Source organism: Sorex fumeus, unplaced genomic scaffold (genome assembly GCF_029834395.1).
Source record: "Sorex fumeus unplaced genomic scaffold, SorFum_2.1 ptg000003l, whole genome shotgun sequence".
NCBI lineage: Eukaryota > Metazoa > Chordata > Mammalia > Eulipotyphla > Soricidae > Sorex > Sorex fumeus.
In genome coordinates this window covers 53,499,057-53,524,314 of record NW_026606060.1, presented here as the reverse complement: position 1 = coordinate 53,524,314, position 25,258 = coordinate 53,499,057, and the positions used below count along the sequence as shown (strand labels likewise).

Sequence of the window (25,258 nt, the reverse complement as noted above, 5' to 3'; positions counted from 1 at the left end):
GAGGCAATACCTAGTGGTGCTTAGGGCTTCCTCCTGGCTTTGCACTTAGGGATCATTCCTGATGGGTTCAAGGGGTGGTGGTGGGGGACTATCTGGGGTGTTGGGGATCAAATCTGGGTTGGTTGCATGCAAGGCAATTGCTCTACCCACTTGGTTCTTTTTGTTTTATGTCATCTTTGTTTGGATTATCTTGTTTTTTTTTCTGTGGAGTCTGTGGATGGTCTCTGAGAAAAGAAAAGCACTATTAAACTATATTAGACAACTTTACAGTTGGAAACGGAATTGAAGGGGGGTGGGAAGTTTGGGAGAACAATGAAGCTGCCACCACTGTCAAGTGATTAACCCTTCAAGCCCCTGGGACCTTGGCAAAGCACTGCCAGGTCAATGGGTATTTAAAGGGGGCAGCTCGGGAAGCCAAAGGGTTTTTTTTCTTTTTCTTTTTCCCCAAGCGGAGGGAAGACGCAGTGATAATCGCCATCACCTGAGAGAATGCAGCAGAAGTTACTTTTGTGTGCGTTCCGGGAGCCCAGCAACTGTTCTTTATTCATCTCTGTGTCCCCAACAGTGGGGCTTGCCAAATAGTAGGTGTTCAGTAAATTTTTGTTCCATTGAATTTGTTGTTGAAGGAGTAAAGGCTGCTGGAAATAGACGTTATCAAACAAAAAGCTAGTGGAACTCTTGGAAAAATGGGCTCCTGTGGTCTGGGAAACAAAACCACTAAATGGCCATGTGCCAGCAATCTAACAAACCCACTCAGGCAGGCTTAAGCAGATTAACACCTACTGGCATGGGGGAGAAACCCTCTTTGCCTGGGGAGCAGAAAAGAAACCCCCCTTGCATTCCCTTTCCTACCAGGGGGACCTCCAGCGAGACTGGCCGCTTCTTCTTTTTCAGACTCATAAAAGAAAATCTGTGCGGTTAACAGTTTGTGCTTAATTTTTAAGACAGCTCTAATGCCTTTTTATTTGCTGGCAAAACAATAACAAACGTTCCCCCGTTTTGTCTAAGTCCCGGATCTTATTGGCCTCTTCTCATTGCTCCATCGAGCAATGAGGAGTGGTGGTCAGCTGAGGCGGGCGGTGGGGGCGCCTGATGGTTGGGAATATCCTGCAAAGAGTCTAAAGGTCTGTGAATCCTCCAAAGAGAAGCTGTCATCCATGTTACGGGATTGCCACTGCCTTTTCTTTCCCTTCCATCCCCAACAAAACAGCATTCTGCACTGAGTTTCCCCCACCCTTTTGGTTGATTTAAGAGGAATTTTAAGCACAGGACAGGGGCGTTTGGAATAGAATAGACTATAATGAACTGTTGAAAAATGAATTACCATGTAATAAACAACAGAGTTTCTTTTCCGTATTGACTCCTTGGCTTCTCACCAGAGCCTGTTATCATCAGTCATACTATTCTCTTCTTCAGTTGGGAAAGGTGAAGCCCAAGTTTCCCCCCAGGTCAGCGGCAGGGTTGGGGTCTGAATCTAGGTCTGCCCAACTCCAGTTCCTTTCCAACCCAACAGCTGCTGAGTCTCACACTTGAAAGCACTGCTTCCGTTGGAAGCGCGGAATCATCTTGTTAGCAATGCGGTTCTGATTCAGGAGGTCGGGAGGGAGGCTGGGAATTCTGCACTGGCCACAGGCTGGTCCCAGATGATGATGCGTGGCTGGTCCCTGGAGCACGTTATGAATGGCCAGGCTTTTGGGTTCAAGGCCTTGTGGCCTGCTTCCAAGCAGCGCAGGGCCACCCAAATCAGAAATGGTGAGGTTCTGGTCAAGACTCAGGACAATTTAGAATTTAGAATTCCCAGGCAGGCGGGCAGGCCATGCCCTTCCACCCTTTAGATCAGGGACTAATTCCTTTGTGGCACCTGCCAGAGACAAGCCAAGTAACTAGCACTGATCCACCTCCCTAACCACCCCCCACCCCCAACACTAAGGTTTTAAGAATCCTCAAGGGCGTTGCTCAAGTTTTGAACTAACCCAAGTCTTTGTTAGTGCCACCCTGAGATATCTCTCCTTTTAGTCTGTCTGGATTCTCGAGGTGCCCTGCCCTATATATGTAGGTTTACAGACAGGATAAATTAAATCAACCAAAATGAAACATAATTAAAACATTCAGTTCCTTAGTGGCATGAGCCATATTTCAGTCACTCAGCAGCTATGTGGGCTTGGTGTTACTGCCTGGGACAGCTCAAACTGGAAAATAAAATCCAATCTTTTCTATCACTACAGTATCACAGCAGGGTGTTTTTTTAAAATTTTTTTTCAATTTCATTTGAAAAAATTTAATGAAGTCACCGTGAATCAGAAAGTTAGTCATGACTGAGTTACAGACATACATACATACAACTAATTCCTTCACCAAGGTCCGCTTCCGTCTGTCAAGTTCTATTTGACCATATTGCTTGATGGTAATTGATGCTTCACAAACATTTCTTGTAACTTTGAGACAGAAGATTTCACACACACACACACACACACACACACACACACACACACGCTATCGCCTGTCATCTAGAATGATCTTTTGCTCTCCCCATCCTTCATGCAAGTGACTCCTTGTGATACTTCAGGTCTCCAGATAACTATCTCCTCTCTGGGGAAGGAAGGTCCCCATTTACTACTATTTGAGAGCACTCTGTTCAGAGCATGGATGGCCATTTGAAATGATGTGCATCGCTGATGGTTGACTTTTGTTCTTTATTCCTATGCATTCGAATGCCCATGTCATATAACAGACACTGCCAGTTGGGTTTTATTCACTTGAAACCCCATTCCCATAACCCCTGAACATGGCACTGATCCAACATAATTTGTTGATGGAACAACTGGACAAGAAAATACTAACCAAGCCAACACTTGCTGGTGGTGACGGCAAGAGCAGATTCAACAGACTTAGCTTGGGTCGCAGTTTACATTTCTGAATTTTGTTCTTTTAAAGACAGGGGAGCCCCTGGAATGGAAGTGGGGGCATCTCCCTGGCAGTGGCCATCAAGATTCTATAAATGAGTCATTGAGGGCCCAACAGAGCCCACTGGGAGCCACCCTCCGAATCCCTGAGCTTTTGTTATACGCAAGGGCCTGGGACCAATTATCTTTGTTACACCCTCCAGTGACCACAGAGAAGGTACAGCTGCACGGGCCAGATGTGCTCTGGTGAAGCCTTTTAGGAGGAGTAGGCCTTTATTCCTTGAGGCAGCCCTGCATCGCAATGATTTCATGCGCTGGTTTTGTGTTGCAGGGAAGCCATGGTGGGAAGTTGAAAACATTGAGTTTAATTGTTAACTTTTATTGTCATTGCTGAAGGAGTGACTACTTAAGGGGATATCGTAAATGAGGCCTTAGAACCCTTTGGGGGCCTGCCCAGGGCAAGAGCAGCCGCTTCACCCAGTGCTTTCCAGGGTGGGAAAGAAATGCAGCCCAGCACCACGTCATGTGAAGCGGTCGGCCCAGGTTGGCACCACCCACCTGGCTCCACAGGGGTGGATGGCAGTCTCTCCTTCACGAAGTCAAGGGCCTTGCACATTGCTGAATCACAAAGGAGTTGGTGAACCCGCAAAAGTGTGGGGGGTAGACTTGACTTTGTGGAAATGTTATGATGGAATCCTTGAATCAATCTCTTATCATGTCAGACTTTCACCTGCCAGGCCCAGGCTGGGCACACGCTGATCCTCCTGATACTCCTCTTTCACTCTCTTTGCCACTGCTGTTTCCTGCAAACTCCAGACATACATGCAAACACACACACACACACACACACACACACACACACACACACTTTTTAAACACAGTGGTTATCTCAGTGTCTGTGTTGCAGACCATAGTGCCCAGAAGAATGTGGGATTGTGGGGGAAGGCGTGAGGAAGGAAAGAAACCCTAGAGCCATAGAGGCAAGATGGGGAAGAGGGGGGTAGCAGGAGGGGTCATTGGTGGTAGGAAATGGACACTGGTGGAGGGATGGCTACTAGATCATTGTATGTCTGAAAACTGATCGTGACCAGCTTTGTCACTGTATAGCTCACCAGTGACTCAATTAAAAAATAAAACTAAGGGGCTGGAGTGATAGCACAGCGGGTAGGGCGTTTGCCTTGCACGCGGCCGACCCGGGTTCGATTCCCAGCATCCCATATGGTCCCCCAAGCACGGCCAGGAGTAATTCCTGAGTGCATGAACCAGGAGTAACCCCTGTGCATCGCTGGGTGTGACCCAAAAAAAAAAGCAAAAAAAAAATAAAATAAAAAAAATAAAACTAAAAAGCAGGAAAAAATACCCCACGGTGGTTAGAAAACATTTAGGAATACATATAGTTAGGGCCTTTTACCTTTTACCTATAGTTAGGGCCAGAGAAGTGTGTGTGTGTGTGTGTGTGTGTGTGTGTGTGCGCGCGCGCGCACGCATGCACACATCCTAACTACTAGGGTGCCAGATCCCTGTGAACAAAGATGCAATGTTTTATCTGTGCTTATCGTGCTCAAACAATGCTGTTCTCTCTCTCTCTCTCTTTTTCTCTCTCTCTCTCTCCAGCTGAAAAATGGGGAAGTGTCCATGCAAAGTGAGACTTTGATTTGTGGAAGAGCTGCAGAGACCGGCATGACCTTGATCAGGGCATTGGACTCGATAGCGCATCCCCAGTCTGGTCAGCAGGCCCTGCGCATGCTAGTGACCCAGCCAAGTCACCGGAGATTACGGGCAATTCTACTTAAGGGATCAATTCATAAATTGTGTTTTTTTTTTTTCTCTTTAGCCCAGAATTTGTTTCCTATTTTTCTTTTACATTACTTGCTTCCTCGTTAGGGTCCTTTGTAAAAAAAAAAAAATTGTTTTTCATTGTGAAGCACTTCAGATACTTCGGGAGAAAGTCGTGTTATATAAATCAAGCAATAACTTTAAGGTGGAAATAAAAATTAACTGGGTGTTCGAACCATATGTTGTTATAACTTTTATGTAAAAGAAGAAACACTGGCAATAAATTTTATAAGGGTTATAATAACTGTTTTTCCAATTTATAGTAGTCAATGAAGGAGTGCACAAGTTCCCCAACTTAAGCAGCTTATCGGAGCAGTTTCCTAAATTTTAGGCGTACAGCATGGATTAATAATCTGTGCCTTAAAACGGAATAGCCCTAAAACCTCCAAGACCATGATCTGCCATGCATGGCAAGGTCCAGCCTAATTGAGCAATGGAGTGTTTCAGAAGTAGAACTGGGAGGAAAATATTACGCATAGTTTCATATAGGATGACATTTTTAATGCCCCCTAGAGATAGTGGAGAACAAAGCTGGAATGTGCCCAAATCTTCAAAGGTTATAAGCATCACAAGAGAACCTGTTTCACATTTGTTATTTCTGAGAAGCCACTTTTATGGTGCCTGAACACATTGCACAGAAATGTAGGGGTACAGGCTTGCCACTCCTGTGCCCAGAGGCCTCCAAGTTGCTGCAAAGTAAGCCAAGCCCGCTCACCAGCTGGAGGGGAACTAGGAAGAAGACGCTAGAACCTTTTCCTGCACTTGCCTGCCCTCCCTGGCTTTCCTGCCTTTCTCCTGGCATGGGAAGAAAACATTCAACCCAAGTTCTTTCTGCAAGAGCTGTTTTATTCTGTGCAATGTCTCTGTTTTCAGAGTAAGTCTGTGATCACTGACTTAAAGGTCCCGTCTCCTGGGGTGGTACTCTCGGAACACGGGCAAAATTATGCCATTACAGTGAATCCTGGCATTCTTCCTGGAGAAACTGGGCATCTTGGGATGGTTCCCCATGAATCCAGTCTTAGAAACTTCCCACTTCTTTATTTTTTAAAGTGGTCTCATTTTGACCATTTTTTCCCTCCCTTCCCTCATTCGCTTCCCTTTATTGTCATCACTGTCTTTGTACAGTTACCAGGAATTGATCACAGTCTCTCACCGGCCAGGTTGAAGTTTTACCACTGAGCCACATCCCTGGGCCCCCTTTCCCTGTTTTCACTTCCAGGGAATGAAGCTCTTCTGTTCCTTAACACTTCTCTCCCCCTAGCCTGGATCTGAGCAGTAACTATAGCCACCTTCTACAGAGAGCATATGGCAGGGAGGGAGGGACCGGTGTTCATCCTTCTCAAAGCAAAGAACGAACGTGACTTGAGGGCACCTCTGTAATAAGCATAGGGATGGTCTCACCCAAAATCCTTAGGAGGAGGAGGGCAGTCACTAGCTGTGAACTCAAAGTGAAATCACAGCCCCACTCAACAGATTACTTGTCAGTGTTCAGAAGAATCCTATCTCCTTAGCAGTCCCTTGTCAAAGGATACTGAGTTTGTTGGCAAGTTTGTGCCCCTGGAAGAGTATGCAAGAGTGGCACATCAGGGGCTCTCCCTGCTCACTCCTTCTCTTAAGTAGGTCTAGTTCTGCAGGGAAAGATTCCTCGAGATTCCAGGGAGTGAGAATAAACGTCCTGAAACTCACAGGCACTTCCTGGGCTGCAGGTCTTTGGGCTATGCACCTCCTCTGCTCAGGGCATCATCTACCTACTCACGTATCAGCCTTTCCAGGCCACCAGATCCAGGCTGGAGGGTGCCTGGGCTGCTCGGACACCCGCACCCTCCTTCTAGCTTTGTGTTCATCGCCTTCTGTCATAACCAGGAGCCTGCTCATCAGAACCATCACCTCTAAAACAGTGACTTCCCACCTTAACTGCTGACCCACGGAAAAGGAAGAACTATTTGAACTGACAGCTAAGGCAGAAATGAAAACCATGTTTTAAGTGATTAGGAAGAGTTCAATATTGATAACCGCGTCACTCTGTGATCCAGGAATATGATGAGGTAAGCTGCTATAATTTTCCCATGAACCAGCGACCAAAAATCTCTGCTCTAGACAACCCACTCCCCATGTCAGCCAATCACCAGTCCTCCGAAGTATCCGACACAGAGAAGCACTAGAAAAATCACTACTTGAAAGAAGGCTAGACTAAGCAGGAAGGGGTGGTGGTGGTAAACCATGGCCAAAGAGACAGGCCCTACCCTCGCACAGTGCTGAACACTTAGGCCCAGGTTCATCTGCTTTTTCTAAGTACAACTTGGCTATAACTAGCCCACGTGATGAGGGTGCAAAGGAAAAGTCTCCTTTGGAGAGCAGACAGGGATTTTGTGGAAAGAGAGGGCGGAAGGAGCAGAGCTGGGACAGGGTGAGTGTGACAAGTGATTTGGAGAATAAAGGAGCTTGAGGCCATTCCTGGGCCCGGCCCTGCAGGAGAGGCAGCCCAGGAGGCCACAGGCCAGTGGGCAGAGCACCCTTCGCTGTTCACAAAGCCCTTAGAAGCTCTTATCTCACTTGGCTCCCCTCAGCAATCCTTTGGGATAAAGTGGGGACACACGTACACAAACATCATCTTCTCTGCTAATATGCCATAGACAAGAGCCCATATGCAATGTACCGTTTCCCCAAGGCACGTGAACAAGGAATTGAGTGAGTGCAGGAATTTGTTTTTGTCTACCATCAGCTCTGGTACCTGGTCCTATGAGGATTTGACTCTCTTCTCCACGCCTGAGTTCTCTGCCTCTTCCATAAAATGAAACAGCATCGACCTTGCACACGTCATGGGGCTCAGTCACAAAAAGACCCCTCTGTGTGTTCAGAGTCACTCTCAGACACAGCCCCAGGCGCTGTCACTAGCCTTGAAAATATCTCTTCTACTTCCCAAGCTTGTCTTTGACCTTCAGGCTTCTCTGGGCTATGGCTCCAGTTTGTATTTCCAGCCTTGGATCTCTGACATTTCCGCTGGCGGCTGCCCCTCTCTGGGAAGTAGACACGCCCCCCGGCCCTCGCACTCACTTCACCTGAGAAAGCCCCTCTGCTCCTCCTCAGCCAAGTCAAGTCAGGTTCCAGCTCACCCTCTCCTGCGGGAGGCTGTCGGGGATACTTCCAGCACCTCCTCCTCCCTTGGTGACCCCGTAAGCATTCGTGTATCTTGTCACTGCACCTGCCACATGTTTCCTTCCATCGCCACTGTCCTGTGTGTTGTCCTCAGTGTGAGACTATATTAATCTGCATATTTCCCATATTGCCCAGCATATCTTAAAAAAAAAATTATTGAGCGATAGCACAGTGGGTAGGGCATTTTCCTTGCACGAGGCTGACCCGGCTGACCCGGGTTCAATTTCTCTGCCCCTCTCTGAGATCCCCCAAGCTACCGAGAGTATCTTGCCCACATAGCAAAGCCTGGCAAGTTACCTGTGATGTATTCGATACGCCAAACACAGTAACAACAAGTCTCACAATGGAGATGTTACTGAGCCCGCTCGAGCAAATCGATGAACAATGGGAGGACAGTGCTACAGTGCTATAGTGCCCAGCACACAACTGGGAGCAGAGAGAGTGTTTCAGAGAAAATATGCATTTTCTGCGTTGTGTCTGAATTCCTCATAGAGTGAATCCAACAAAGCTGGTGAGGAGTCTGAATTTTCTTCTATTTGGAGGTGGTTAAAGATGTTTTTAATCATTTGGGGACCTGATTAATCGCCTTTATTTTTTTTTCCCAGTGAGCCAGCAGGTGATTTTGTGACTGTTCCCTTTACCTTAGAGGGCTGGGGTGATAGCACAGTGGTAGGGCGTTTGCCTTGCATGCAGCCAACATGGCCGACCCGAGTTCGATTCCTCCGCCCCTCTCGGAGAGCCCGGCAAGCTACCGAGAGTATTCGATATGCCAGACACAGTAACAACAAAGTCTCCAATGGAGACGTTACTGGGCCCGCTCAAGCAAATTGATGATCAACGGAGGGCCTCTACTTTACTTACTTACTCCCTTTACCCATGTACATTTTTGTTTGATTTTGAGCCACGCCGAGTGGGGCTCAGGGACACATGCAGTTTGGCACCTAGTAAACACCTCAAGTCTGAGGTTCTGTGCTCAGGAGTCCCTCCTGGTGAGGGTGGGGAAGAATCCAGCCCTCTGCATGCAGAGCACGTGCTCAGCCCTTTGAGCCAAGTCCCCGACCTTTCCTGTATTTTTTAACACAGTACTCAGAGCTTTCTACCAGAGAAGGCTTCTCTTTTTCTCTGTTCTAGAAAAGCTTCACTATATGAAGAATTCAGATGTAGAGGGTGGGAAAATGCCATGAAGTCTTTGACTCCAGAGTCCCGTGTCTATGCATGGGTATGCATTTTTTTAAATGTACATCTATGATTTCTCCACCTTATCATTCACACTGTGAACACTAATTCGATGAATATTGGAGTTTCTGAATTTGTTGGCTCGTTCACTTGGATTGCTTTCATAGGTCAACATTCCATAGTCTCTGTGTCACATCAGAAGTTCTTTATTTCAGTCTTTAGTTCAGGTACTAATTCTCTTTTGTGGGAAACTAATCATCTTCTTACCAATTGACAATTATCTCTTTTCTGAGATCTTAATTTTCATGGGTTTGTGATTCCTTTTTTAAAATTATCATCTATTTTAAAAGGTTTTGCTTTTTTGGTGGTGGGGGGGGCACACCCAGCAGTGCTCAAGACTTTCTCCTGGCTCTGTGCTCAGGGGTCACCCTGGAGAGGTCATATACAGTGCCAGGGATAAACTTGGGTCAGTCGTGTACGGGACATGTGCTGAACCCCTGTATTTTCTTTCTAACCCCTTTAATTCTCATGTTAAAATCTTTTTCAGGAATCTACTTCATTTATTCATATTTAAACTTTTCTTCTTCTTTCATAGGGTAGGGCTTCCTGAGATGAATTTTTTTGTGCATTGTAAAATATGAAGAAAAAATATATGACATGACACTAAATTTGCCATTTTTATCATTATGAAATGTAGAGTTCAGTGTCATTATTCACCTTGCTATGCCTCCATCACCACCACTTGTCTCCAGAAGCTTCCATCCTCCTCAACGTAAAGTTTGTTCCTGTTGACCAGGAACTCCACACCCTCTGCTCTGCCTGCACAGGCTCTGGGATCCACTATTCCTCCTTCTCTGTGAACTTTCTGCAAGGGGCATCCGACAATGTTGCTTGTTGGTCAGGATGGTTTCACTTGGAATGACATCTTCACAGTTCATCCACCAGTTTAGCAAGTGAAAGAATTTCATTTCTAAGTCTGCTTAATATTCCTGCATATGGACAGGCCACGTTTGGTGTTGTTTTGTCTGTCACTCCTGGTGGTGCTTGGTGGGGACAAAAACTAGGGCTTCTTCTTTCAAAGCAAGTGCCCCGATGTTATACGCTCACTTCCTGAGGTTCCAAGACCACGTTTTATTTATCCTTTCTCTCTCTGATGTGCACAGGGAGGGTACATCAGAGGGTGCATCCACCTTCTGGCTGTTGGAATGACTCTGCTATGAACTTGAGTGTGCAAATATCACTTCATATCTCTGCTGAGAGAGATATACCCAGACTGGCACGATTCTTGGCCATGAGCTCATAATCCACCAATTCTGTGCACCTGGTGGGCTCTGTGGGCATCAGCCCCACATCCCAGTGCAGGGCAGCCCCAGCTTGGCTCCTGACTAACTCTATTCAGGCCCCTGTCCCCACTCTGGGGGCAATGGATTGGCATCTGGCATCCCATCATCCCTACTTCCTGTTTTTGTTTTCTTTTTCTGGAGGTGGGTTAAGGAGGTGTTTGATTTGGGGGCCATACCAATGGTGCTCAGGGATGACTCCTGGCTCTGTGCTCAGGAATCACTCCTGGTGGACTCAAGTACCATGGGATATGGGATGCTGGGGATTGAACCCGGGTTGGCCACCTGCAAGGCAAGCATCCTACCCGCTGTGCTATCACTCCAGCCCCCCTAGTCCTACTTTCTGGAGAGGCCTCTCAGCCCCCATTTACCTGTAGTGCTGAGGCCCGTGAACTCGGGGGACGGGTTGCCCATAGGAGACGAGGGAGTCGGCACTTCTACGGATGTGGGGGGCTTCACTGGAGAGAACGATGGCACTGGGGAAGGAGAGGGTGGGGTGGCCTCAGTCAGGATGATCTCTTCCTGGGCTTCTGCTGTGGGGAAGACAAAGTGGGCTCTTAGACTCAAATGTTCTCTTGATGTTGTGTTGTTTCAACCACATTCAAGTGAGGTCCATGGGTGGCACACACTGATGCCCTCCTTTCCATCACCATCACACATGCCTGGCAATGCTACACACACACACACACACACACACACACACACACACACACACGCATGCATACCTGCCCCTCTAGAAGGGAGACTGACTGTGGGTCTCATCGTGCCACTTGTGCTGGCCCAAACTCGATTCTTTGGCAGGTGAGTTAGAGACAGAGCACAGAAGGAAGGACAACAGTTGAGCTGCTGGAGAGGAGGAGACCCCCCCTTGACGAGGCTGGCTTACCAGAGCTGCCTTCTCCCTTCATGGCACGCATGAGCTCACTGGCCCGCTCCTGACAGTGCAGGGATTCTAACAGGTAGAGCACGTAGTCATCAAACATCAAGTGAATTAGGTGAAAAGACCCTGAGGAGAGAAGATCCAAAGGTGAGTCTGGGCACCTCACAGACTAGCCCCAAAGGCAGAGGTACCGGTGCTCTCATGCTCCTTTCTAGAGCTTCTGTTCCCTTGTGTCTGGGATCTCCTCGCCCAAATCTGGAACTGTTCAGCTACACTCCCCATCCCCAGTCAGTTGGGACCTCATTTTCAGAAAAGGCGCTTCTTTGCTCTATATATAATTTAGTTTCTTCCTTGGCAGTAAGAGTAAGAAATGTCATGGCAAGCAGTCAATTTCCTTGCTCAACTGTAATAATGTGACATCATCAAAACTGGCCCGTTGAGTCATCTTCTCTAGGTGCTTCTGAACCCCCCCACTCCCCCCATCTGTATATCTTTCACTTCGTTCACTATCTATTGCCTTTGTGTTTTATTTATTTGTTTTGCTTTTTGGGTCACATCTGGCGATTCACAGGGGTCACTCCTGGCTCTGCACTCAGGAATCACCCCTGGTGGTGCTCAGGGGACCATATGGGATGCTGGGAATTGGACTCGGGTTGGCCGCGTGCAAGGCAAACGCCCTACCCGCTGTGCTATTGCTCCAGTCCTCGTGTTTTATTTTTATTTCTTCCATAATTATTTCTTCCTCTGACTGGACTTCAGAACGTTCATGGCAGGGGCTTTTCCTTCTAGTTCACTGGATGGACCCACATATCTGACAGAATTCCAATTCTAAGCAGCTGAGCTCTTTATCATTTTTTTTCTTGAGCTATTTTCTTAAATGTTTCTGAGACCCCCATTTAGCATTTGGTTCTGGGAAAAGATCTTAAATGAAAAAGACTTCATATTTCCAAGTAATATTTATTTTCAACTTAGAGCAGGTTATGTCATTAGAAGGGATGTGAATAATAATGTTTAACTATTTCCACATATTAAGCTTCTGCTCAGTTCTACATTCTTGAATATAATCTCTATAACTACCCTGTAGGTTTCATTCCTATTTTGTAAGTTAACTTTGGTACATGATGACCCCACTAGCAGACAATGCAATATTTTGAAGGAATCTTTTCTTGCAGGTCCTGCTATCACTGTGGACACTGCAATGAACCACACAGCCATTTCCCCCTGGCTCTCTGAAAGCACTTTTCTAATTGGTCTGATTTGGTGGGTTATTTTGCAGTCTGGAAATGCAATTACCATTAATTTCACATTAAAAGAGCTCTTGAGTGTTCCAAGACCCATAAATAACCTTCCAAATTCTACCCAATAGGATTGTCCTTCTTTCAGATCACAGGGGAACTGGTACTGGGTGGAGGGGAGGTGGTAGGAGCTTCCTTTAGTGTCTGGTCTAAGATGGATGCAAGAGTCAAAAAGAAGGGCTGAGCCTTTGTCTCCACCCCCTTGACTCCAACTCCCAAGGGCCATATCTTCACAAGGATATTTGCTGTCCTATAAAATGTCCAAAGCATCTTGTCCAGCATCCCCTTCCTGATCACCCCCCCCCACCCCACCCACACACACACAGACATACCCCACCCACCCAACTTGCTTTCTTGGGAGCCTTGGACTTTGGCCATTCTGGCATTGTTTTACTGGTGATTCTGCCATCATGACCACCACCATCATGTCACTGTCCATCATTTTCTCCTTATCACATCTACCATTTACTTAATGCTTACTCTATGCCATGAGCGAACAATGCGAAACACTAAAAACCAATCTTGTCTAATAGAAGTGCCTGCAGACTAGAATGTGAGTTTCTCTATTAAGGAAATGAAGTAGGGCTTCGCCTCTGTTTGTTCTGGCTTACAGAATCTGTACCCATTTCTCTTCACATCATCATAGCACAGATGGGGATACACAAGGGCCACATGGCAAAAAGAACTTGATCCAGCGAAGGGGCATTTTGTGGGGCTATTCCCTTACAAATAAGATGGGGGGTTGGAGGATTTGGGGAGACTCTCTCTTGATGGAATTGGTTGTTAATTTTCTCCTTTCTGTGCCCAGCTTATACAGTAGTCTGTGCACCTGTATACACACACACACACACACACACACACACACACACACACCTCTTTTTTTCAAATACTTGTTTGAACTGGTGAGTAGTATGGGGGAAGACTCTTGCATTTGGTCCATCCGTTTGATCCCAAGTAGCTCAGGTGGTTCCCTGAGTACTGCCAGGAGTGAACCCTGAGCACAGAGCCAGGAATAAGCCCTGAGCACTACCCCTATGTTCTCTCCTCCAAACAAAACAGAATAAAACCCAAGTAAATGAATTCTTTCGGTCCAGGAGGATGACTCTCAGGCAGGTCATGCCCATCTCTCCAGGGACTTACTCCTCTCTGCGGAGAGCTGAAGTCCCAGCCTCTAGCCCTGGGGCTGCCCCCGGCCCTCCATTCTTCACTTTATCCACATTTCCTTCCATCCCCCTGGGTGCTGTGTCTGTTTTCCAATCCTGTTTAGAATCCAGCAAGATGCAGGTTTTGCTGAGTCACTGTGAAGGCAGATGCCAACTCTGAACTTCACAGTCACTTCTCTCCATGGACTCTGGAGGAGTTGGCGCATTGGCCTCAGATAGGCCACTCCTGGGCAGGGCTCGGGGCTCAGTGGGAGAGTGCAATGTTGCTGCAGTATGAGGCTCTGGCTACCCAGCTACTCACCTATAGCATCTACATCACTCCCCTGCATTCACACGGCAGACTTACTGTCACAGCCAATCCTTAAAGTATGAGATGGGCCACACTCCCCATTTGTGACTCACAGAAGTTAGAGAACATTGTCAGTTATCGATAAGTGGAAGAGCCCAGGGCTTGAACCCGGGACTGTCTGATTCTCAAGCTGCCGGTCCATCTCAAGACAACAGGACTCTCTACCAGGAGCAAAGCCTAGGTTACAGAAGTGTGAGTCAGCGCAGTTGCAAATCCCGAAGTCCCCTTGGCTACGAGTGTGCTGAAACCTGCAGGTGAGATTCTAGTCCACAGAGTCAAAGAAGTAAAACAGAAAAGCACCAGGTTCTTACTAAGGACATCCCAAATGAAGAAATATTTGCTCTAAGTGAACAATGGGGGGGGGGGGGGAATTACATCAACAAATAAAGGATGGAAAATTCTAGAAAATCAAAGCAGGTTCAGAACAGGCAGCTGTCCTGGAAGCTATGTGCATGTCTCTCCTGCTTAGACAAAAGAAAGACGACCCTGTGGCATAAAACTGCCCTCAGACCAGGGTTACAAACCACCAGCTCTCGAGATGGGGTTCCGCACCACTCAATCCTCCACGGGGTGCTGCTTTTGCTTTGGGACTTGAAGCTCCCTTTGTTAATGGCTCTGATCAATGACCCAATTGGATGGGTAATTTTCCTTTTTTTCATGTTTAATTTTTGGAACACACCCACAAGTGCTCAGGTTTACCCCTGGCTCTGCATCCAGGGATCACTCCTGGTGATCACTCAGGGGCCGGTTGGGGTGGTAGGGATCAAATCCGGGTTGGCCACAAGCAAGGCAAGCACCCTACCCTCTGTTCCAGCCCCAATGGCAGGATACTTTTCAGTCACCTTTTCAGCAAGAATTCGGAAAGCTACTGCTACCTGCCGACTGTTAGAGGCTATGAGCTTGGAATCCAAGGGGAACTTTTAAAAGGTCGGTCCAGAAGGCCACAACAGCCAGTGTCCTTAGTAAGCAGAAATCAATCATTAGGGTGATTGAGCAACGCCAAGTTGTGTGCCAGGGCGTCAGGGCTCGGGGGGCGGGGGGGCAGTGCAAACAGAAGAGAGGAAAGGAAAATAAAAGAGGAAACACAGAAAGACTGGTGGGGGGAGGAGGTGGAGATGGTGCGGAGGAGAAGGAGGGGAGAGGAAGAGAGACGCTGCCGAGACACAGACAGGAAAGAGGCAATTACTAACATCTCCGACACTTTCTCTCCTCGCTGCCTAGCACCATCTGCTACACTAGTTATCTCGATCACGTGCCTCCCGACACTAGAATGTGAGTTCTAGAAACACAGCATTTTCCCCCCTTTCTGTTCTCTACCTAGCATCCAGAATGGGGCCAACCACATGCAAAGACTCAGTATTTTAATACCTGAGATAATTTATTTTTTAAATTTTTGGATCACGCCCAGCTATGCACAGGGGTTAACTCCTGGCTCTGCACTCAGGAATTACTCCTGGCACTGCTCAGGGGACCATATGGGATGCTGGGAATCGAACCCGGGTTGGCCGCATGCAAGGCAAACACCTTACCCGCTGTACTATCACTCCAGCCCCAAGACTCAGTATTTTAGATGAATGAATCCAAGGGGCAGGTACTGAGCACTCAGCAGGTGTACTATGGTAAGTCCTCTAAACTTTGCACCACCGGTTCTGAAGACAGTAGGAGCACAGTCTTCAGTGAATACCTGGGGAAGCCTCAGAACTTGTGTAAAGTCAGAGAACTAAAGAAAGCAAGGGTCTGTCATGGAAAAAGCACCAGTGACCAAAGGAGGATAATTGTTGTTGTTACATGGTATCACTGTTACCACATTTTATAAACTTTTATTTTTTGGCTTTTTGGGTCACATGTGGCGATGCTCAGGGGTTACTCCTGACTCTGCGCTCAGGAAGTACTCCTGGTGGTGCTCAGGGGACCATATGGAATGCCAGGGACCAAACCTAGGTCAGCCATGTGCAAGGCAAATGCCCTACCTGCAGTACTATCGCTCCAGCCCCATGAACACCTATCTATGCCCAGATTCCTCTATCTTTTACTCTATTTGAAAAAGATGTTTAGCGATAGCACAGTTGTAGGGCGTTTGCCTTGCACGCAGCCAACATGGCCGACCCGAGTTCTATTCCTCCGCCCCTCTCGGAGAGCCCAGCAAGCTACCGAGAGTATCTCGCCCGCACGGCAGAGCCTGGCAAGCTCCCCGTGACGTATTTGATATGCCAAACACAGTAACAACAAGTCTCATGATGGAGACGTTACTGGGCCCGCTCGAGCAAATTGATGAACAACGGGAAGACCGGACCGTGTTTAAAAATTGAAGCTAGAGGTCCCTGGAAATCTCCACTTCATTCTATTATTCTGCTGAAATTTGGTGTTTGTTGTTCATGTGCATTTTATCTACACACATTTCTGTAGCCACAAACAAAAGAGGATATATTTCACACTTGATCTAAACGGCATCTTATTTACAGAGTACTCTGCAACCTGCTTTGGGCAGTCTTTCCATGTGGACACAGGGGACTCCAGTGAAGGGACCATGACTTAGTTATGTGGTCGTGTCCCGTTCTTTACTATTGGATACTATGGCCCATGAATGTTGGTGTAACTGGTTCCCTGTGCCTAGGTTAGGAAGTCTATTTCAGGGTTCAAGACAATCTACATCTCAAGTCTTATAAGACTCCCCTGCATAAATAAGTCTTATAAATTTGCTCATCAAAATTTTAACATTTCTAACTGGTAGTGTATAAAATATATCTGCCAGTCTCAAGAGTGTATGAAGGGTGTCTTAAGTGTCTTTATAATCAGTGTTTTTCTACTTACTAGAAAGCCACATATATTTCATATGATTATCCACTTGATTTTCCTCCTATTCATCACATTCTTTGCCCATTCATTCTAACTGGGGTATAGACTCTTTTAAACTAGAGGGATTTATCGCATGTTCTAGAAAATAATTCTTTGTTATTGCATTGCAAAACATCTCCTCACTTTCTATGGCTTCTATTGGGGGGGGGACCTCCAAATTAGTGCTCAGGGGGGCTAGAGGACCACACCCAGAGGTACTTGGGATCTGGCTGTTCAAAGCTCAGGTCCAGTCATAAAGGGGACCACTTGGGGTCACACCTGCCATTGGCTGGGGGCCATTCAGAACTGGGGATAGAACTTAGCTCCTCCACATCCCCTTTAAGCTATCTGACCCGACTTTTGTCTGCAGTGCCCTGGACGGAAGCCAGGCCCCCACCTGCAAGGCAGGCACTCAATCTCTAGCCCCAGTCCCAGTGCCCCCCATGGGTGAGCTGATTGTTTTCCTTTCCAGCTTTCTGTTGAGGTTTAAAACCCAAATGGAATCAGTTTTGGCAATTTGGGGGGAATGATTTATCCTTTTAAAGCAATCACTTTCCTAGTAAACATACTATTCCCTATTTTCTTCCCCAAAATCACAGTTCCTTCTGAGAAGCTGTAGGGATGAGGTCTAATTGTATTTCTTTACAAAGATCAGTGCCACCATTGTGTATCCCTGCCACACAATGGATGCATTCTGATGGGGTGAAGACAAGCTGGCTGGAGTGTCTCCCAGGTACCACTGCTCCATATCATGACCAGAACTGTTTAACTGTTTAACTGTTTAACAGAAAGTCCACACTTTCTGACTCCAGAACAAACCTGCACGTCAGGGCATCATGTCCCCACACCTGCGTCTTTACCTTCAACCTTTCTACTCCTCTTAGCCTTTTGTTTTTCATATGAATTTAAACTTCAAATAATCAAAATTCAAAGGGGGGATTAAGAATTAGAAATCCGAGGGGCTGAAGAGATAGCACAGTGGGTAGGGCGTTTGCCTTGTACGCGGCCAATCCGGATTTGATTCCCAGCATCCCATATGGTCCCCCAAGCACCACCAGGAGTAACTCCTGAGTGCAGCCAGGAGTAACCCCTGAGCATTGCCGGGTGTGATGCAAAAAGCACTGTCACTGTCACTGTCCTCTCGTTGTTCATCGATTTGCTCGAGTAACGTCTCCATTGTGACATTTGTTACTGTGTTTGGCATATCAAATATGTCATGAGGAGCTTGCCAGGCTTTGCCATGTGGGCAAGATACTCTCGGTAGCTTGCCAGGCTCTCGGAGAGGGGTGGAGGAATCGAATCTGGGTCAGCCAGGTCGGCCGTGTGCAAGGCAAATACCCTACCCACTGTGCTATCTGCTCCAGCCCACCCAAAAAGGAAAAAAAATAAAAAGAAGAATTAGAAATCTAAGGCCGGAGCAATAATACAGTGGGTAGGGCATTTGCCTTGCAAGCGGCCAACCCAAGTTCAATCCCAACATCCCATATGCCGCCACCACAAGCATCGCCAGGAGTAATTCCTGAGTGCGTGAGCCAGCAGTAACCCCTGTACATAGCTGGGTGTGACCCAAAAAGACCCAAAAGTCTCTCTGCCTCTCCTCTCTCTCTCTCTCTCTCTCTCTCTCTCTCTCTCTCTCTCTCTCTCTCTCTCCCTTTCTTTCCTCTCTGTCTCTCTCCTCTTTCTCCCTCTCTCTCTCCTTCTCTTTCTCATCTTCTCTGACTCTGTCTGTTTGTCTCTGTCTCTCTCTCTTCTCTAGAAGATGTCGATTTGCTCAGCTCCATGAGGACTCAAAGTTCATTGCCTGCTGCCTTACCTTTGCTGCCTAATTTTGCTAAAAACACACATGCACGCACGTCTCTCTCTCTCTCTCTCTCTCACACACACACACACACACACACCACTGCTCAGCAGCAGAGAAAGACTAGAATCTGTCGTGAAAAGGAATCAGAGAGAAAAAAAGGAGGAATTAAAAAGAAAGGAGTCAACTACCTTTGAAAGAGGCTGTTCTGGGGAGAGGTGATTGAGTCCCTGCTCCTCTCCCCCCTCCCCCCCACCCCCCCCCCCCCGCATCCATGTGGCGACCCACTCCATCACTGTCACCACAGCCCGCTCCACTGACACCAAACCCCGCCACCATTCACAGCCGCACAGTGCGGGCAGGAGGGTGTGGGAGTGAGAAGATACCCCACGGGCGGGGGAGGGGCGGGAACGGCGGCACTTTCTCCTAATGAGCTGTTTCCATCCAGCAAACACATGACCCAAACACAAGCTACCGACTGTGTCTTTGACACATCCAGGCAGAAAGGGGGAGCTGGGCTTTTGTCTGCCACGCATTCTTTCAGCTTGCCTGTCACCCCCCAAGCCACAGAAAGCTACCACGAGGTGGATGAGCAGGGCCTTTTCAGAGCGCTTGTTCAATGGATGGGGGGGGGCGGGGAGGGCGGGGAATGACACTCAGGTATGGTTCCACCTCACGTGCTGTGAAAGTGAAAACTGCAAAGATACCGCAATGCAGTATCTCCTCTCTAAGATTCGTGACGTTGCCTGCAGGGTGCCCACGTGCCTGCTCTTTCCAACGATTGTGTCCATGTGTGTAGGTATGTGTGTGTGTGCATTCGTGCGTGCACGTGTTGCGTGTGGTTAAAAAAAAAAGTTCAGCAAACCACAGCACTCAAAAGGAGAGAGAGAGAACAAAAGGGAATGCCCTGCCACAGAGGTAGGATGGGATGGGGGGATGGAAGGTGGGAAGGACACTGGGACCCATGGTGGTGGAGAATGGGCACTGGTGGAGGGATGGGTATTCGATCATTGTATAACTGAAACCCAAGCACAAAAATTTATAAGTCTACAACTGTACCCATGGTGTTTCACTTATAAAAATTTTTTAAAAAAGAAAAGAAAAAAAAGTTTAGGAATGGGCTTTCTTAGTACTACACTCAACCCATTCACAGGACTCTCATTGTTCTACTGTCCAAACCTCTTGTTCGCATTGACTGTTAATAGCAAAAACAAGGGGGTTTCAAAGACAACTGCAAAGAGAATTACTCTCCCTGTCTAATGAAGCAGACTTGGCCATATACATAGCCACAGGTTTAGAAATAGCAAATTGAAGAGTAAGGGATAAACGCTAGGACAGGGTGCTTGCTTTGTGGGTGCGTGTGTGTTTGTGCGTGTGTGTGTATGTGTGTGTGTGAGTATGTGAGTGTTGGTGTTCATTCTGACTCTGAGGCAAATGAGAACCATCTCAAAGAGTTTTCCACCATCTGCCTAACTGAAAACCGTTCTGCATGAACAGTTTTCCTGACGCACAGCTATCATGTGCTAACGCTAACACTGCTGAACAATCGAGTGAGAATGAGTCAGCGAAAAACCCAGGTCGGATGGGCCCTGCCCAGGTGACAGCCCTCAGGCCCTGTCTCCCCCCAGCGCAGAGAGCACGTCCTCCATCTGGGGGCAGGTTCAGGGAACTTGCCAAGGGCTGAGATGAAAGAAAAAGCCACCACAAAACGCTTCTCCAATTGGGTAAACACAGTCTTTCAGGGAACCGAGCTGTTTGGAAAAAATACTGCCTCCTTTGTTTCGCCACACTCCCCCTGGGTTGTATAGCACAACTGGAAAATGGTGACAGGGCCCTAAAAAAAAGCTAGATGGAAACGTGTCAAATTAAACCCAGAGCAGAAACCCAGAGCTGCTGGGCTTAATTGGAGATAATGAGAAAGGAAACCACATCTCAACGTGCGAGGCAAAATAGAGAGCTGAAGCAATTACCCAGAAAATTCTACCGACAGCCCTCTGTCGAAACGCCCAGGACACAGAGGCTCCCGCCGTCTGAGGTTTCAGAGGCTTGGCCAATGCCTCCGAGTCCCACCGCTCTCGGCTAATGATGACCCAGACTCGGTACCCACTCAGTTCTTTCTAGGGGAAAGCACGCAAGCCTGTCCCCCAATGTAGAAAGCATTTACCGCCCTCATCAGCAATTAGGTTCCTGCCCACAGAGAGTGTCCCCAGTACCTCTGGGCAGAGATTTCAAATCTCAGTTATGCTGAGGGATCGGGGCAGTGGTCTCCTAAAAGAGATCCAACACCCAGGGGCCCATCAAACAAAGGGAGAATGCTAAGGCTCTCTCCTCAGTTGTGTCACTGAGGAACACTAGGACACTGATTCTCAGAGGGGGACCAGGCAGAGTGGGCACTCAGGTCACCGGCCAGTGTTCCAATTCAGAGACTCTTCATGGGCCCAGCGTGGGTAGCCCCTAGGAGCAGCCAACTAGGAAGCAGCACGAGGTCTACGAGGCGCCATGTCACCGCTATTTCTCATCTAGACCCCAATACTTGTCTATGAGTCAACAGGTGCACAAATGCCATTGTTCTTCCCGCAAGTCTGAATACCATCTGTGCCCCCCAGAACAAACACGCTCCTGTGTGGTGTTTTAGTGACCCCAGAGACAGCTGGGGTAGCTCTGCAAGGTGGGCGCCAGATGTGGAGCCCAGAGGTGGAGTGTGGGAGGGCTCGGCGGGGTGGGGGGTGGGGTGGCTTACCAAAGCTAGGGGCACTGTGCAAGGTCATGTCCCGGATGACCCGGGTGCCAAAGCACGACCACATCAGGAGGAACTGCTGGGCCACCTTCTTCAGGGACCCTTGTCGCTTGGCGGCCACCTAGAGGCAGGGGAACAGGATTAATGGGGTGGGGGGAGGAGCATGCCCTTTCACCCTCCGAGAAGACACGGGGAGGCTGGAAGCAGCAGCCCCCAACTTTGTGTTTTTAGGGGCAGAAAGAGTACCAGTAAGTTGTCCTCCAAAACGCAAGAACATAATAGAAATGAGAGACATGGAGCTGGGTGGATCCGGTGGGGTCCTCTGAGCCCTGTCCCTCCCTTCCCTTCCTAGGGAGAGCCCAGATGGCTCGAAGTGAGGTGGGGGCCAGTGTTTCCCCAGTGCCACAAAGCCCACGAACAGGCTGCTGGGACGGACTCACCTTCACCACACACCGGTCCACCATGGTGTCCAGCCACTCGATGTAGGACTCAATGGGAGACTGCTCCTCCAGGAGGTGGTCAAACTCCTGGTACACTGTCGAGGGAGGGAAAACACACGTCACTGCGCCATTCCAGAGCAAAGGCAGTAGAGGGACAGCGTCAGACCCCGAGGCCTTTGCCAAGCCCTGACGGCAACTGAAACAGGCTCTGACTCACCTATTCCAAGCCTGTGGATGCCTTGTTGGGTTTCTTGGGGGTTGGGTGCAGGTGCCAGGGACTGTAACTAGGACCTTAGACATGCAAAACGTGTGTTGTCTCATTGAACTCCACCCAGGTCACCACTGGGACCTTTCTAAAGGCAGGTCACCCCCTATCACTTCCACCCTCCCCTCACCACCATCCTCTCCCCCCCCCCCCACTAAGCCCTGCTTTCCCACAGCTTCTAGGCTGTTCTTTCTTGGGCAGCTCCTGCTGCAGGGACCCTGTGGCTCACTGTGACCCAGCTGAAGCGACCCTCCTCGACAGAACTGACCACTCCCTTTTCTATACTTTCACCACACTGTTATCTATATTCTACTTGCATTGTATCATTAAAAAATATGTTCTAGTTAGGGGTATGCGTATGTGTGCACACGTATATGCACATGCATGTGTGCATGTGTGTGCATACATGTGTGTGCACATGTGCACATGTGCACATGTGCATGTGTGCGTGTGTGTGAGCATGCATGTGTGTGCATACATGTGTGTGCACATGCCTGTGTGTGCCTGTGTGCATGCATGTGTGTGTATGTGTGTGCATGCGTGTGTGTGTGTGTGTGTGTGTATGTCCCTCCTAGGGTTCTGTCTTAGCCCTTTCTGAGCTGCTATATCACTGCACGTTAAAGCTTCTCTCCCATGCACACCTGCCCATGACTGTGCCCTTGCCCTCCGCCTCAGGGTCAGGCACATGTGATCAGACATTCTAAAACATTCTAGAATCACAACTAGATCAAACAAGTAGCCAACCTGGCCTCCCAATGCTCAACAGATAGTTGAGGTCTGATTAGTATTGGGGGGGGTTAAGGGAAGTCAACTCTGTGCCCCCCTCCCCCATTTCCACTTCATAAGAGACAAAAAGACCATTTTCTATCTAGCCTGTCTTTAGCCTCAAGTCAAACAACCGAATCTGGGGAAAAAAAAAAATCAAACCACAGCTTCACGACTAATCTAGAATCTGAAAAAAAAAAATCAAACCACAGTTTCACAACTAATCTCGGTAGAGATGCAAGCCACGCTGCCAAAACTCTCAGGGACATGAGTCTTCGGGTTGAAGACTCTGGGGAGCTGTTAGCGGCAGAGGGGTAGGCTGAGAGTCCCCTACCCTGCTAAGCCCTGGCTGACTGCCCCCTCCCCCCCAGTCATGACCACACAAATGGCCCGACTTCACTGCTTCTCCACAGCTAATCTCTGCAGGAATGCCACACAGATGAAACTTACAGGTATATCAGTTTGGGGACGGGGGCTGAAAACTGTTGGGTCTTCTTGGAGGGGAGGGGGGTAGGAAGCCTCCTCCATCATCACCCTGTGTGGCTGGAAGCCTCAGCAGCCAAACCTGCACCCCCTCTCCCCCAAGTCACCGCTATGGAATCAGTGGTCCAGCATCACAGAGAATCATGTAATTCTACTGTTTTTGAGCATCTGAGTGAAGTGATTCCCTCAAACTCAGGGTTCGGGGTAGTGCAGGACCTGTCTCCCTTGCTCTGAATTTCTCCAAGTTCCTCTCCGCCCTTTCCCAACACCATGTATCTGAGCTTCGCCCGACGGGAACAGTGGCAAGAGCTTGCTACCCTCGCATTCATCTAGACGCTGCATGGAACTGTGCCCGTCTGACTCTAGGCAGCCCTAGATCACTGTGACTGTCATGAGGCCAGAACTGAGTCGTGGCAGCTGTGTCCTACTCCGGCACCTACAAAAGTGCCTGCCCTGTAGTGAGGGCTTAAATGTTCAGGGAATGAACATAGGACCAACCCAAGGTAGGTACTATTACTTACCCCTGCCCCCCCATTGGACGAATGAGGAAACTGAGGCACTCAGCAATCACTCACGTCCCAACAGGACTCCCCTAAGTGAGTGGCCGAGGAGCAGCTCAGACACAGCCAGACTTACTTATGATCTGCCTCCCACACTGCACTGCAGCCACCCGCTGCCCAGCTGAGTCCCCGGCATCCTCCACATCGTGGAGGTCTGGAGCACACAAGAGCCAGACTGCCATCAAATTTTGTGGGGGCATTCAGCCCCAGGCTCTTAGCACCTCATTGCCTGTTGGCTTGTGCTTCTGTGCCCTGGCGCCCTTGGAGGGGAGGGGTAGGAACTTTCTGGGCCAGGCTCACCACCACGCCCTTCCTCAAGCTCATCAACTGACTCTCGGCAGAGGGGCTCCCAGAGCCCCCGACTTTGCTGTAGGTGACCTGTGGTCCAGCTGATTGGATCCAGTGGCATCTTCCCAGCGGTCTGGTTGAAGGGGTGGGGTGCTGCCACCCCGAGCCTCAGTGGTGTGTGCAGGGCAAGTGGGCAGTGAAGCCCAAAGTTCCGCTCTGCAACCCTGGTCAGGTCCCCCCTCCCGGCCCCCACCGGCCCCCACACCCTTCCCCAGGCATGAGAAAGGAAGGCAGAGCCCAGCACAGAAGCGGTCACCAGACCATGGCTGGGCCAGCCGCCAGAGACCCAGGCAAGGGGGCTGCCCTGGGCAGCAGAGGACATGAGCGGGCAGCCCCAGGAGGAACCACGGGGCCATGCCACCTGAACACCAGCCCGCTGACCAAATTGGGACAGACCCCGGGGCGGTCTTGCCACCATCTCTGTCCACCAGGACACAAGAGACATTCACAGCAGCGACCCACCATCCACCCTCTTCTCTCAAACACCCAAGAGGATCCAAGGGGTCAGCTGTTCAACAGATGAGCTGACGCACATGACACTTTGGGCCACGTGTGGGCAGATACTTGCATAATACTGGGTGCTGCCTAAGGGGTCCCCAACCCCTTTTTTGCAGCAACACTGATGTTTGTTGGAAACGGGAGGGAGGAAACCGAGGTTAAAGGATGCTGGGGCAAACAATGCCACTCAAATATTCACCGAGACAATTTTTTTCTTTTCTCGTTTTGTTTTCTTTTGGGGGTGTGGGGGAAGGGTAGGACTTTGGGTCACACCCAGTGGTGCTCAGGGATCACTCCTGGTGGGGTTCGGGGGCCCCTATGTGGTGCCAGGGATCAAAGCCAGGCGAGCTGCGTGCCAGGCAAGCGCTCTATCTGCTGTACTATCGCCCTGGCCTCTTTCTTTTCTTTCTTTTAAAAATAAGCAGAACACC

General features: G+C 48.8%; 1 protein-coding gene across 2 annotated transcripts in view; it reads right to left on the bottom strand.

Annotated features, from left to right (window-relative positions):
• RFX4 (regulatory factor X4) overlaps nt 1-25,258 on the bottom strand; it is a 152,814-nt gene that overhangs the window by 16,585 nt on the left and 110,971 nt on the right. Inside the window, exons 12-15 of one of the 2 annotated variants that reach the window (XM_056118722.1) lie at nt 21,909-22,003; nt 21,472-21,589; nt 11,298-11,417; nt 10,783-10,941 (exon numbers count right to left, since the gene is read on the bottom strand). In XM_056118722.1, the coding sequence (XP_055974697.1) occupies nt 10,783-10,941; nt 11,298-11,417; nt 21,472-21,589; nt 21,909-22,003 (492 nt within the window). Of the gene's footprint in view, nt 1-10,782; nt 10,945-11,297; nt 11,418-21,471; nt 21,590-21,908; nt 22,004-25,258 lie in introns of both variants that reach the window. The other variant, XM_056118721.1, reaches the window with a different exon arrangement.